Raw genomic sequence first — 15,715 nt, 5'->3', positions numbered from 1 at the left:
CACTTATTCCTAATATTAACTGTTTCACATGAAACCTCACATGCAAGACATTGATTGCATGAGATTAAGTTAGTCTATATGAGTTTGTAAATGGCAGTCTGTGCCCTTTTGTAGTGTGTACATACTATTTCTCATCAAACTGTGATTAAATTCAGTATATATACGTCTGCCATATGTTGCCACCCCTCAAAAATTCCTGCCCCCCTCTCGCCACCCCACATATATTTTTCTAGATCCGCCCCTGCTTCCTGCTAAATGGCCGGTGTGTGTGAGTGAGAGCGCGGTCAGCAAGCTTGTTACACCCGCAATCTCTTACCACAGGTTCCAATTAATCTTATAATGGATATGTGTGTTGAGTTATTTAAACAAACGATCGGACCTGTTGTCCGCAAGTGAGCTGGATGGAGCCATAGACAGTATATAATGGACCAATAGACCCCGTTGCTCTGGACGGAGACCAGTGAAGGCTATTAGAAGCACTTTTCCGGTGATCTCTTGCTTTACTGCGCAGCCTCCAACTGACAGAGACAACGTAAATGTGACGTGAGCAACGTGTCTGAAAGTTGTAAGTCTTCTGGTAGCTGTGACAAGAGAAATCTCAATCATTTCCAATCTTACAGAGACGGAGAGTGTAGGTATATTTAAGGAGATAACATAAGCACAGGCTAATTATTGCTAACTAACATGCTAGTTAACATTAGTAATTAAACCTAAACAGCTAATGTAAGTCAAAACTGCCTGCGAGCTTCTCCTGTACTATACGGTAATTCCTCTACTGTGCGACAGTAAGTCACTTGGTTATGACACAATCGTTAGCTTATTTTTACAAAAACGTCTGCTACGGAGCTATAACGTGAGGTACAAGGTAATGGAGCCTTTTATACATTGTCGTGTTTCTTTAGAAATAAACAATGGACAAATAGAGTCTTTAAACGCTTCAGATGTAAAGTTATTCGCAGTCAAGTGACGTAAAAAAAAAATGGCGGTCAGTGTAATGCTAACAAGAGGTGATCGCTTTGTAGCAACAAAATGGCGCCATCGGAGGTTCGCGTTCTGAAGCGAAGCTTACCCCCTTGGATGGAGCTTGATCAATGAGAGCTAGCTAGCCTCCTCCTAACGAGACCTCTGAATTCACAAAAATGCATTAAATTTAAATTGGAAATTGTTAGCTAAGCTTTGTAAGACCTTAGGGTAACTGTGATATACATGTCGTGACAAAATTCAAAGTGTAAATATACAATAGTTATGCCGAAAGTGTAGCGGTGATCTTTTCCCATAGGATTAAATGGGACACATAGCCTAGCTAGCAGCTCCTCCTAACGAGACCCCTCAAATTCACAAAAATGCCTTAAATTGAAATTGGACAACAGTGTTAGCTTTGTAAGATCTTAGGGTAGCTGTGATATACATGCTGTGACGAAATTCAAACTGTAAAAATATACTATAGTTAAGCCCCGAGCCCCGGTAGTTCAGTAACCCAGAAACCGTGACTTTGCATTGGGTATGGAGCAGCAGGCTGACGCTTTCTCGTCAGACTGTGTGGAGCTCCTGAAGTCCGACACGTCTTACCAAATTTGCAATTAGCCATCAATTTTCGTAAAACGGCCCATATTTGAGCTTTATATAGTTGATTTATAGCATAAAAGTCTCAGACAAGCAGACAATGTATAACATTGCAGTGTCTGAAACATGAGACCTGCTGTCTCGTCTCCAATGTATGTGTATGTGTGGTTCGCTCAACCTATCAGCGCACCTCATCTAAATATTCATGAGCATACCATATCTGGAAGAAAAGCTCTTGTTCCAAATATGGCCATATTCACAGGGTAGTTAAGGGCCCATAGAATAGCACTCAGGCCATTTTCAGCCCAACCAGTGTTACATACCCTATTAGGAGATATTAGGGAACACTGTGAAATACCCTATATAATCATTCTATCACCCCTTTAAAGAAAGACTAAATCACTATTGTATTATCAAAATTGATTTAGATACATTTTCTGTCAATCAACTAATGGTTTAATCAGCTTATCATTTCAGCTCTAATGTGAATATATTCTTCATTTATTACCTACAGTATTTAATCTTGGCTGCTGACACTTGTAAATTGAAGGACAGGAGAGAGTGAAAAGCAGAGAGATAGAGGAGACTATAGGAGAAATGGTCCAGGGTGTTGACGCTTTCTGAACCCTACAAAATCAGATTTGTTTATTTTGTCAAATAACCTCCATCTTAGCTGCTCTTAATCACACAGGCCTGGCCCCTACAGTATTCAACTTATATAAAATATAAAAGCCAGAATAACACAACAGGGCCCCGAAGACGTGACTTTCCAGATATTTTCGATGAACAGACTTTTAACTACCTGTGATATGTCTGTGAATGAACTCAAAAGGTGAATTTTGACCAACAGTGACTCACTGGAGGAACATCTTTCAGCAAAGAAAATATGAAGGTACCCTGATTATAGACAAGGACAGATGTCTTTAAAAAACGCTGACAAGTAACACAGCAGAGGTGAGTTCAACTGTTGCAATTGGATTCGATGGAAATCTGGCTCTAACCCAGAATCATTTCTGGGAGTGCCTACTACTGTATTGATCATGCAAATTGATCACAAAATGGCCACATATTGAGCCAAGCTGAAACCACTGTATGGACATGAGATAGGTTTTATTATCAGTGTGGACAGGTTTGTTCTTTCTTTCAAGGCTTTTTTCAATAAAATAAATAAAAAATAGGAGCACCTTTGAAAACAATAGTTCTGCAATCTTTGTCTGTTAGTGTAAATGTGTGAATGAGAGGCAAATTGTAAAGTGCTTTGGATAAAAGCGGTATATAAATGCAGGCATTTAACATTTAAAATATTATATTTGTTCTCCCAAAATGTCAAACTATTCCTTTAAGTAAATTCAAAGTTATTTATATTTGACTGGCTTCCAAAATGAAATTAACAGCATCATTACTAGTTAACAAAAAGGGTCTATTAGTCATTAGTACACTATACCGATAACAATATAGATCCAATGGCACATTTCATACGACTAGGGAACATACTAGACCAGGCTTGTCTATATCACACCCAGTCATAGGGTTTACACACGGGACAGGAATCTGAGAGAGGGGAATAAAAGGAAATTAATTAGAAGAGTGGGTACTTTGATTCAGTGAAGATCTTAGTATTTTCTTACTTCTGCCTCCGACACTCACAGGTTCAACATTTTCTTAAACAAGCTAAAATGTTTTCATCTTTTAAGGTCAAAGTGGAACAAAGGAGCTTGACAAACACTTTAGTGGAGCTTTCTATACACATTCAATTAGTGATTCTGTATGAAAAAAAACACTGACCTAAATACAGCAACGGATGCTACACCTACGTTGTGCCCACGGAAATAAAGAGCCCTTAACAAAGAGAATTGTGAATGAGGCCGCTTTGTAACACAATACAGCTCATGACTATCTTAATAGAGTACTTTCTTAAAGTAAAAATGTCATGTAACTACTCACAATTAAACAGTGATACCTGTGAGGTTGTCCTGGCATTTACTCACTCAGAGAAATAGAAAGACATCAACATAATCTTTTGGACTGTCTTAGGGTCTTCCATATTACTAGTTGTTACAGTGAGTCTTGCCAAAGTGTGAAACTCAGCACTAAAATAAGGCATTGGTTTCCTTTCATAATAAACACTCCTCCTTCCAGAACATCAAAGAGAGCACTTTACAATTCCTCCTGTTAAAAGGTTTCTGACTAATCCTTTTTTGCCGTAAAACAGCCTCTGCTGCTGACACAGTTCATCTTTAATGATGATGTTCCGAGACTAATAAAAGAGATGCAAAAGTATACAGCATTGTTCAAAAAAATGAGTACAGCTGTAGCTCTCTGAAGTGGTAGCTACGTACTTTGCTGCATATGATTTGATGTGATATACTTTATTAATCCATTTTAGAGAAATTCTGTTTTGAATTATTGTTGTTGAGAGATGTCGGAGTGATGGGGCCATAGTCATTATCTGAATTGACTATGGCAGCCCCATCACTACCAGATGGCGCTCTGAGCAGTTGGTGTTCAGTGCCTTGCTTAAAGAAACTAAAAGAAAAGACTCTTTTAGTTGACAAAATAAGTCAATTGAAACATATGTATAGGCTTCCTTTTCTCTATTGAGAGCTTATGCTTTTTTCATCTCTGCATTTCATCGCGAGGAGCATAATGAACTGTCTAGCTTACACTCTCTCAGTTCTCCAGCAATAAAATGGAAATTACAGTATATTCTAGGGCTGTGAAATTAATCGAATTTTGATCACGATTTTGGCTACTAAGGATCACAAAAACAATGTAATCGAGGAAATCAATTATTTTGCACGTTACCTCTAAAAATAATCATGATTTCAATATTGACCAACATAATTAAGATAATGATTTGTTCCATAATCAAGCATTCCTAGTATATTTAACAAGACACTGGCCAGAGCTGTAATTTCCAGGCACTAGAAATGTTCAAAGACAAACTCTGAAAGCTCTATTCAAACATGTTTTTACATTAGCAGATTTATTCAGAGATGATGGTAGAGGGGCAAGATTATAAAATTATGTTTCTGTTATATTATGTTTTCACAGAAGAGTCAATTATTTCCTGTCTGAACATTTTACTTACAGGGATGCCTTGCCAATATTCAACCAAGTTGTTATCATAATAATGTTGGTATTATGTGTAAATGAACTATGTTCACTTCCTTCCCTCACACCAGTGCCTGGATCTCTCTACTCACAGGCCAGCAGAAGGTTTTTCTGCTGGCGCTAGGACTGATTACAGACTGTACATCTGAATATGATTACTGTATTGCCTATTTCTCACCTAAAATGTTTTAGGAAACATATTTTTGTGCCCTGTTTAGCTGAAATACGATTGAGAATAGAAAGCGGTAAACTAAACTGTAAAACTAGGCTGCGCTGATCAAATAAAAGACAATATTGTGTTACTGCTTTGCCTATTTCTCACCTTATTTCCAGAAACATATTTCAGCTTACCATTAAACGCTTATACGAGATCATTTGTTACTAGCCGGCCACCATTCTGTGTCAATACGGACAACCTCACATTATGTCACAAACCAGCAGGAGTGTTCATTAGTCAGGTGAGGGGCAGTGCATGCAGATTTGCTAGATTAGATACAGAAAGAAAATTTTCTTATTGACAAGGCCAGGCTGACAGACAGAGAAAAGGGGGCTGAGAGGCACACAGAGAAAACAAAGAGTCCCAAAGCCTTTTCGCAGGAGTGTTCCCTCATTGCCTCATTTCAACAATCCCTCCCTCTATCTACCCTGTGATGACACACTGAAGTAATTAACGCTGAAGTTGAGAAGGTGTTAATCCTGGACGTGGGACCCTCCCATCTATTCCAAACAGAACAGCCCATTATTGGCCTGATGGAGTAAGCTACGAGGTCAGCGGCTGACAGTGAAATAATGGTAATAGGAGACTACCCAGGGTGGGTTAGTGAGATTTGCTTGTGTGTCCCATTCCCATCCTGTGGGAGCAACAGTGGAAAAGCCAATTCCCTTCTTGTCCTGCACAGATTTGGGCATTATGTCTCAGAGCTATGGGGACTTCAGCTTGGGGGATTTGGGGATTAACGGAAATGTATCTCATGCTGGGTCACCTAGCAGCTATCTGTGAAATTTCATGAATTTTCAGCAACGCTAGAGGAATGTCTCCATGGATGGCAATGTCGGTAAGTTGACTGGATAGTTTGGTTAATTACGTACTCTTGTTTCTGTCATTATATTCATCAAAATAATCTGTAATTATATTTTTGATATTATTGCCATTCAATGTGTACTAAATTTGCACAAAACCCGCAAACAGAAAAAGCATGTTGCATTTGTTAGGTTTTTGCAAAACATGCAAGGAAGGAGTACAACACTCATACACACACACAAACATAAAAATCAAGAGGTCCCAAATTGCTGTGAGCAAAGCACGACCAACCTCTGCCTCAGAGTACTTTCTTTACAAAAGATGTTCACGTCATATAATACTCTCTCAAAACTGCCTCTATTCCCTGCATCAAAAGCTCTCACAATGTGAAGGCTGATGTTTTAAGAACGCGGCTGGACTCCAATCAACGATGTCTCACAGTAATACACTGGCACAGAGGTGTGATGACCTTTCTGTTGAGAAGTTATTGATGTAGGGCTACCTAGTGGTTCAGTCCGCTGTCCAACTGTGTGAGTCTCAAACCAGAATCATGTTGTTGCATCAGTTCACTTTCTTGTTCTATCCTTACCCTCATCCAAGCAAAACCTAATATTTCTTGAGAAGAATGTCAAAGAAGAAAAAACAAACAAGCAACCGCTGCTCTAAAGAATTCATATGTTCACCAGCTCTTTTGTCTAAGCCAAAATACTCACCATTTCTTCTATTACACCTCTAGCCTCTCATTCATTTTAAATGTGAGAACTGACTGCATGTGTGCACCTCTCGTAAATCCAATAGCTGCTTTATTCTGCATTCGAGCATTGATATCAACAGCTTGCTGTTCACAGATATGTTGTGACAGCAGTGGCTTCATGTTCCCTTCCTACTTTACATCTATTCATTATTCCTTTCTTCCAGGCTTCGCTCCACAAAAAAAGTAATATTTTTTCTTCATTTCAGTGAAAATTGTCTGTAAATGGATGATAGGTAGGTGACTGCCTTCACACCTGTCTCTATGTCTCTTTTGATTCTCTGAAGGCTGATGCGGATCGAGGGGAAATGCACCTACCTTCATCTATCACACACATGACTGACTTATTTCTGTCAAGGCTCTGCAGGTGGTGGTCTGCAGCTCTGTTGTTGTCTGTCACCCAGAATTGTCACAGTTTCGCAATACATCTCCAACATCTTCTTTCTTTTCCCTCTTTCTCATCTTCCCTGTCTCACTCATCACATCTGGAATAGCTCAAAGCAGTATTCCATGTGTGCATGTTAGTTTTTTCAGATTATCACACAGCAGTATGCATCTCTGAGTTGTGCATGACGCTGGTTTGTGTGTTGTGTGTTTTGTTGCCATCTCATAACATCGACTTATCTACTATATCTGTGATCCCGTCATCCTTGGGCAGAGCAGCACGTGGTGAGCAGGAGGAAGCTAAATCACACTGATGGCTATAATAACCAATGATGCTTAACAGAAGGAGATGGTTCTGACTGTGTCTGTCGTTCCCTCGTGGCCAGCAAATCAATGCCAGCCTGCTCTCAAAATGTCAGCGACAGGCACCCCAAGGGTTTGAAAAACAGATCAGGGTGAGGGTATTTCCTAAATGGCTTTAGCAGAAAGGGGTTGTTTTAACCTGAATGAGAGCCATACGTCAGCGTTCTACCACAGACTGCAGGATGGGTGTGAGTTACATCCCATGAAACTGTGCTGAAAGGTGGCCTATGCTCCTAAAAGGACAAATGGAGTGTGTGTGAAGTTTTAGGGTGCTCAGGTCAGGTTTTATTCTCCTCTCCACCAGTTTGTTTAGACAACACAGACATTCTAATCTTATCAATTAATTTTGTCTGATGCTGTGGTTTGACCAGATGACACCCTCAAATCTAATCTGGGTTATTTGGTTCTGTCTCTAATTATTTATTGAGTTTCCTTTGCCAGAAAAAAAGATCAGACCCTCAGAAAACCAGTTGATATGCAGAGGAGAGACAAAGAGAGACATGCAGAGAGAGCCACAGAGAGAGCAATTCATCAATTTTTTGTAAACACTGTCTGTTTATTTCTTGCCCTTATGGGACTTCTTTTATTTTTACTTTCAGCTTTTTTGAAACTAATGAGCAGACCAATTCAACTACATACTGATCAAATTACTTTCACTTTGTAGATTCTTTCATTCACTGTTTTTCTAAAATGTAATTACACCAATCCTTTATACAGAGGTGGTTCTATTAATCCAGCTTTAAACAAAAAATGTGTTACTATTATGAGAATGCTTTCAATCATTTTAAGTATTCTTTCTGATGTTGAAAGGATCCAACATCAGATTGGTTTTGTTCCCGATACCTTTTCTTTTAAGTCTCTGGCAAAGGGAGATGGACAATAATATGACATGAGTGATATTATATGAGTGAAATGTTGTAAACCTATTACAAATCTATTATCTGATGCATCACTGACTTCAGTAACTGCCAACACAACACAGTTTTTGAACTTTATCCAGGTAGCCGATTACAGCTGACTGTTGGCAAATATCGGTATAAATGCGAAATAGAATATTATTTTAAAGAGAATGATATGAAGAAAGTCTGGGAAGGAATGCAGTTAATGAGTGGATATGCAGGGAAAGGGAAGGTGAACCGATCCCAGTTAAATGGCACAAGGGAATATGCTAATAACCTAAATCATTTCTATAATAGATTTGACAAAATAGACTTCTCTGATGAAAGACAAAGACTTAAGGAAATGATTGGGAACACAGAGGATGATGACTATACCCTTCAAACAAACAATCAGGAGGTATATGGTATGTTTATGAGGCTGAAAACTACCAAAGCAGACGATCCAGATGGACTGTCTCCAAAAGTATTAAAAGGCTGTGTTTTTCAGTTAGCAAGTATTTTTTCAAGTATTTTTAATTATTTTTTTCTCTCATAAAGTGTTACCTGATTTATGGAAACAATCTTGCATTATACCAGTACCTAAAAAGAAAACCGTTGAGTGTATGAATAATCTAAGACCAGTGGCTCTAACCTCTATAGCAGGGCTTTGACTCTGAACTTCGTTATTCGAATATAATTTGAATATTAAAAAAAAATAATGATATTCAAATGAATATTAGGCAGCTCTTAATATTCAAACCTGTTACGGGCATTTATTTTTTGTAAATGTGTTTGCTTGTAAACGTTGTTTTCAATAAAGATTCCAAGGCTTTTTCACGTATTTCAAACTGTAACTACACGTCGCGGCGACGCACGTCACACGGCCCCGTGGCTTGCATTTCCCCCGACTCATTTCCTGGTTCTCCTTCTCCATAAACAACGTGAAATCAAGGAGGGGGTTAACTTTTCCTGCTCCAGATGTCTCACCGTGGTCAGAAAGAACAGGGGAGACGCTTTGTTCGTCTCACTATGACTCTAGAGTCACTACTCGCTCTGAAGCTACCGGTAATCACCGTCACTCTCTCACTCTACACACACACTCCCCACACACACACACACACACACGCCGGCTTGACGCACACACCAAGTATATACATCAGACCACTTACGTAGGCTATGGTGAAAGCTCTGAACTTCCAGTCGAAAGCATACTGTTTGTGTTTAATCCAGGGTCTGGCTTTTAATAATATTAACAATTGTAATAATTGTGTTTTTCTTCTGAAAACATTGTCTGCCTATTGACATTATAGACTGATACACTGCCTTCTGGTGGACAGAACATATACAACTTAAGTTTGATAAAAATATAGGTCTTACTGAAGGCATTTAATGGTCAAAATATTATTAATAAATATTCAAATATATTTGAATATTGATATTAATAAACAAACAAACTTCGAATATGATTTTTGGACTAAAGTCAAAGCCCTACTCTATAGCTATGAAGGTATGTGAGAAAATAGTGTTAAATAGTCTGAAGCCTCATGTAGAGCATTATCTTGACCCCTGCCAATTTGCTTATCAGAAAGGGAGAGGGGCAGAGGATGCTATTGTCTGTAAACTGGACAGTGTCTATGCTCACCTGGATGCAGGGGGACGGTGTGTGATAATTCTGTACTATGATTTTAGCTCATCGCACCTGCACAGGTGAAAATATGGCCCCGGTGCCTTAACGACCGTTATCTACCGGACCGAATAGCAACGCGGATTTCGGTGCCTTATTTAGGTGCCACTTAAATGCCTGCGCTTCTCTCTGATGCTCCGAAAACGGATATAAAAATGTTTTTTTGTGGAGGTGGGGTAGTGCACTATAGGCCCCTGTGGGGCGGGCTAAGCTTTTGTCCTTAATGGCATTTTTTTCCCCTTACATTACTTTTACTTTTATACTTTTAAGTAGTTTTGAAACCAGTACTTTTACACTTTTACTTGAGTAAAAAGCTTGAGTTGATACTTCAACTTCTACAGAGGTCTAAAATCGGTTTCAGTTAGCAGCACTCAAGCTAGCTTTGGACATGTGTCAACTCATGGCATTGTACCAAGTTTGGCTGATTCTGGCAGGCAATCATCACAAATTCGTCAGGCAACTCATTGTGACGGATTTAGGCCACTGTTAGCCATTTTGGCTAAGTGGATATCTACCAGACACTTCACATACATCCTGAGCTTTGTATTACTACCAGAAATCTTTTCCCTCTGCTGATTAATAAATCTATCTTTAACCTGTACTTCTACTACTTAATTTTACTTAATTTCTCTCTCATATTGCCACATGAGAGAGACATTTGGTGAGGATTGATCGTTGTGTAGGTACACGAAACCACGTTAAGCTTTTTCCTTACAAAAGCCTTAATGAAGCAGAAACGCTTAATGTCAGATAACGTCCATAATAATTGGACTTTGGGTTAGATATTTTTACAGTTTTCAGTGGTTATGAGGGTTAGGGTTAGGGGTTAGCAATATGAAGAGAGACATTTGGTAATCATTGATCATTGTTTAGGTCTTTTAACAGCACAAATCAGCACAAACGTAGCACAAATGATTTTTGGGGAGATTTGGACATTAATGGGGAGCTGGGTGACGTCACGCGTGTAATTTATAAAGCGTTATAACTTAAAAAACATAGTAGCACAAATGTTTTTTTTAACAGCACAAATCAGCACAAACGTAGCACAAACGATTGAGACCATTTTGGGGAGATTTGGACATTAATGGGGGGCTGGGTGACTGATGCTGTCATTTTTCTTGGGAGGACAGTGTCAAGTTAGGATCCCCAATTATCTTGTTATTTTTTAAACCATGTGCTTTTGTTGCACTTTTTACTGTATTGCATATACTACTCTTTTTTTTTTTGAATGGCATACCAATCTACTTGTAGGCCTATATGCAGACATTTAAGCTACATATATACATTTAGCATGCAAGCTAGACCATACATGCAATTCAACTGAATATTCCTGGGACATGTTTCCTGTTATGCCCACCTTGCCATCATTAAAGCTATAGGCTAGTGCATAGTTTTTGATGCCCCCATGAGGAATTCTAAGTAATGACAGCAACACTGTTGGCGCATCCACATGACACAGCCTTCCGTGATTCATGGGAAATCAGTCGAAACAATGGGAAAACTGATGGAGAAAATCTCTTCAACTTCATTCTGTCTCACAAACTACAGCATGATAAAGACATTGTAGCACGATCTCCACTGAGGTGGAGGGAGGCCATGACAAACATTTCAGAAAAGAGGCTGAAGTCAGTATCCTGCTGATATTAAAGATGTGGTATGTACAGCCCTATTTCAATACGCACACAACCCCTTTAAAACTATGTTTACTTACTCCATTCATTCATTCATACATCAGTTACCCTCTGAGTGAGAGTTGTAATGACCCCACATTGAGTTAATGTGAGTGGTCAACATCTCCTGAACTGCATCTTTCTATTTCTCTGCCAGCGTGGGTAATTTTCAGTGAAGCTTTGCCATAATTTGTGTTAGTATTAATGAGGCACCCTCAGGCTTCATGTTTGTTTGCACAAAATCATAAACAATGAGCAGTCTGTGCATTCTTTTTCTTCAGAAAAATTGTGGTCCTACATTGCATTTAACTTTTGCTAGATGGAATGCATTTAAATTATTAAGACATGACCCACAGTTCTATTTTTGTCATAGTGTTTATCTTCTCTTCTCAGGATTTGGCATCTATGGTACCCGCTCTAATTGTGATATGCAATGTTGTTTTAGCAGTACGTTTTACAGGAGCACTATATGTATTTGAATCACCTAAGATTAAGAGATAAGATATTTAAATTATTTTTATTTAGAGGTTATTTTATCCTTATTTATAATTGGAGCATGCTGGACCCCAACTTGCCAACATGTCAAAATCCACAGAAACCAATTTTACAGCTCAACAACATTTTAACCTAAAACATAAGAGTATAGCTATGGTTCACAAGGGGGTGAATCTGTAAGAATGTATGTTTCTGTTTTTATCTGTCTTTATCTAGCCATTGTGGATACTACATCCACAGCCACACACACACACACACAAAACATTTGTATCCTGGCTCGTGCTCTGCCCCATAAACACAATACCCAGTTATCACTGTCTTATTCATTCAGCAGATTAACTTTAGCTGCTGAATAATAATAACATCCTGTTTGGTTTATGTTTACAACCTAAAGATAAAGCTGTATCCTCCTGGATCTCGTCAGTCCATCCTGACACTTCCATGTATTGTTTCATCTGAACAAAAAGATGGATCTAAAAAAACATAACTTCCCCTTCTGCATTTCCCAAATGTAAAATGCACAGCAAAATAACTAAGAAGGGACGTATGAGAAGAGAGTGTCAAAGCTGGTGTGTAATTAGTATTTTAAGTGTCCCGTTAAGTTGCCTACATCTATGAAAACAAGGGAGATAAGCCATTTAACATATTGTCATGTCTATAAACTAGTACAACAAGGTAACCCTACTGTTAAGACAGAGCGGCTTACACTTTATGTTTCCTGATAAAACCTAAATTAAATCCAGTCCAAACTATCTAAAAATCATGTCGCAGCACTAACTACATGCACATTAGGCAAATGACATGATGTTGTCTACTCACCTTCCTTTGTATTGTAAAGCGTGTTGTCAGCATTTTCCGTCGCCGTGGACAGGCACCAGACGCGGAGAGCAAAGAGCAGAAAGGCAAAGTTCTTCCGCCGCCTCCAGGTTCTCATGATGCCCGGGCTCGGTGAGGTGAAGTCGGAGAAAGCGCTCCGGTCAGAGTGCGTTATTTAAGCTGCACGACCATAGACTTCACACAGGTAACAGGATGGAGATACAGATCAAAGCAGTTTACAGTGGTGTAGTGTGTGGAAAAAGCTTCACCACCAAGACTCCAACGAAATGTGGAAGGCTGTCACACCATGAAAGAAGCTGTCAAAACTTTTCCTTCCTACGCCAGACGTTTGGCATGCAACGGTCTGGGGGAAAACGTACAAATACATGTGTTGGCTAAATGTTGCTCATGTGGTAGGGGTATGGCATGAGCGATAGAAGAGGCAGAATGAGAGGATGTTGGAGAGTAGTGAAGCGGACTTGCCATACCCATCCCCTCCAGGACCGGAGCAGCCACACTTCGCCATGTGCGCGTTAGGCCCTCCTGGGTCCTAAAGCCAGACAAATAAACACAATTTTACTATCTTACCACTTAAATGCGTGTTAGGGATACAGTATAAGTAAGCTATTTGATATCGAAAAACCCAAGTATAACGCACACAAAGAAGCATTAAGGGTGTATTATTATACACCCTTTTTTATTACTATAATTATTATTATAGTGTATAAAAACGAAGATGTTGGAAAAAGGTGCAAATGTACAATATTTCCACTGACTGCCGAAGTAACGTTAAGTTAGCTAGCTAGCTAGCTAACGTTAGCGTCTTATGAAAGCATTTACGGGCAAAGATTGTCCGTATGGTCAGCCAGTGTAGATATGTTAAAATACAGAAAAGGAAGACAAAACAAAAAATAAACATATAAACTAGCTACCTGGCATCTTGTACAAAATATTCGCGAGCAGGAAGTATGTCTGCAGGGCTTTAATTTTTTTATATACTACGTTATTCATGAAGATGTTTTCTTTTTCAGTCTCCAGAACTAAACTTTAAACTGAGCCAGATTTGCATACGTTACAGCATTATAAAAACAAGATGGTTGTAATTTGAATATTTTTCAGTGTATTTCTTACAGTGTCTTACAGAGACACAAATATGTGGCTATGTGTAAATTAATTGTAGCCTATAAACTGACGGCCAATCATAACAACCAATATTTTCTCCAACCATTGTGGATAAAGGTGTATCGATGGATGAGGCTTCAAATTAAAACATTTATTAATTTATTGTATAACACAAATTGTCAAACATTATACAGTTAATAAGATCTTTGATGCATCTCCTTTTGTTTCAGTCCTCTGTGTCTCTATGGCTCAGTCTCAACTGCTCTCTGGTGTGCTAAAATGTCGTTTTTTTATCTAGTGGGTGCACAGTGGATTAAGATGATTGACTCCTTCAGAAACATAACCAAGTCAAATACAAAAAAAAACTTTGAAAAGGGCACTTCCCATGGTGGTTACCTGGTTTCACTATGGCACTGCTTGGGATGTAATTGGCTGGAAAATGTAGTGTGAAACCCTTTGATGAGTTCTGTAGAATGAAATCTATGCATGTACACTGAAGGGATTATAAATTGACATTTCAAAAAATTTTAAGCTTTTAACCCGTTGAACCCTCAGTTCCCAGTAAAGGTTATTTTCAAAATCTTTGAACTAGTTTTTGAAACTGTGCGTTTACACTAAACTTGTCTGCGCAACTGTCATAATTGAGGTTTGTAATGTTGAGATTAAATAAATATTATTAATAATAATATTATATATATATATATATATATATATATATATATATATATATATATATATTGTATTAAAAAAAGTATTCAGTCCATGAAAATGAGTAATCCCTCATTTTTAAATACTAATACCCCTAGGATGAGATTGTCTCGTCTTTCTATCTCTGTGTCCAAACTCACACACGCACACACACACACACACACACACACACACACACACACACACACACACACACACACACACACACACACTGTCATCACCCTGGCCCCATCTGTGTTTTGCGCAAGCTAGTAGCTACCTGGTCTGGTTTAGTCTAATCTTTTTTAGTGTGTACGGTGCAGGCCAACAAGTCACAGATGTCTCTGTGCAGGCGTCACTTCACTCTACATCTCGACTGAGGCTACAAACTGCAAAGAAAAGGATTAAACGCATGTGTCTTATTGTATTTGTCTATCTTCATTTTCTCTCTGAAGAGTTTCATTAAAATGTACACCCCAAAAAAACACCCTTATGTTCCGTTGTTCTCGTTTAACTGTTGAATTGCTTCTGTCTGTGCTTTTGAACAACACCCCAAGCTTTTCTTGCCTGTTACTCTCCCTAAGATTCAGTGAATATCTTAGATTTTAATTGGGAAGACTACTTTTATGAATGTTACAATCACAATCCTAGAGTACAGAGACACTGCTTGAAAGAGATGTCCATGAGGCTAGATGTTCAGATAAAATGGGTGCCAGTGCAATGACTAATGGCAAAATACTTATAATCAGTGTCTCTGCTTCATGGTACACAATTAGCCCTGTAAACTCAGTTAGGGTTCTGCTTTCTAAGCCAGACATATCAGCCTTACCCTCAGGACATCTGAGTCAGTCAAGGCCAACCGAGGGGTCTCAGAGTACACAGTCCACATTATGCGAAGATAGCAATGAGACATACAGACACATGATGCCTTAGAGAGAGAGAGGCTGACTGACAGGAGCCCTTCTCCTCCTATACAACTGCCTGTCAGTCTGTGCTCATCATTTGGAAACAGCCCAAATGGCAGAAGTGCAGTTCTCCCATGTGGTTTATTCTTTTAAATTGCATTGCTGGTAACACAGGCATCAGTAAAGTCAGTGGATATCAATACTGTTTACTACATATGTGCCTTGCTATGGGCCACAATCAATCCATCTGGATGCAAAAACC

At 38.8% G+C, this 15,715-nt stretch overlaps 1 protein-coding gene across 2 annotated transcripts in view; it reads right to left on the bottom strand.

The window, feature by feature from the left end:
• adam12b (ADAM metallopeptidase domain 12b) overlaps positions 1 to 13,801 on the bottom strand; it is a 104,003-nt gene extending 90,202 nt beyond the window's left edge. The window contains exons 1-3 of one of the 2 annotated variants that reach the window (XM_028603889.1): positions 13,672 to 13,801; positions 13,228 to 13,289; positions 12,743 to 13,103 (exon numbers count right to left, since the gene is read on the bottom strand). In XM_028603889.1, the coding sequence (XP_028459690.1) occupies positions 12,743 to 12,857 (115 nt within the window). In that variant the 5' untranslated portion in view covers positions 12,858 to 13,103; positions 13,228 to 13,289; positions 13,672 to 13,801. Of the gene's footprint in view, positions 1 to 12,742; positions 13,374 to 13,671 lie in introns of those variants that run through there. The other variant, XM_028603888.1, reaches the window with a different exon arrangement.
• Positions 13,802 to 15,715: the final 1,914 nt, after the last annotated feature.

The sequence above is a fragment of the Perca flavescens genome, chromosome 17 (assembly GCF_004354835.1).
Source record: "Perca flavescens isolate YP-PL-M2 chromosome 17, PFLA_1.0, whole genome shotgun sequence".
Classification (NCBI taxonomy): domain Eukaryota; kingdom Metazoa; phylum Chordata; class Actinopteri; order Perciformes; family Percidae; genus Perca; species Perca flavescens.
The sequence above is the reverse complement of the archived record's forward strand: the minus strand, read 5'-3'. Positions and strand labels throughout refer to the sequence as shown.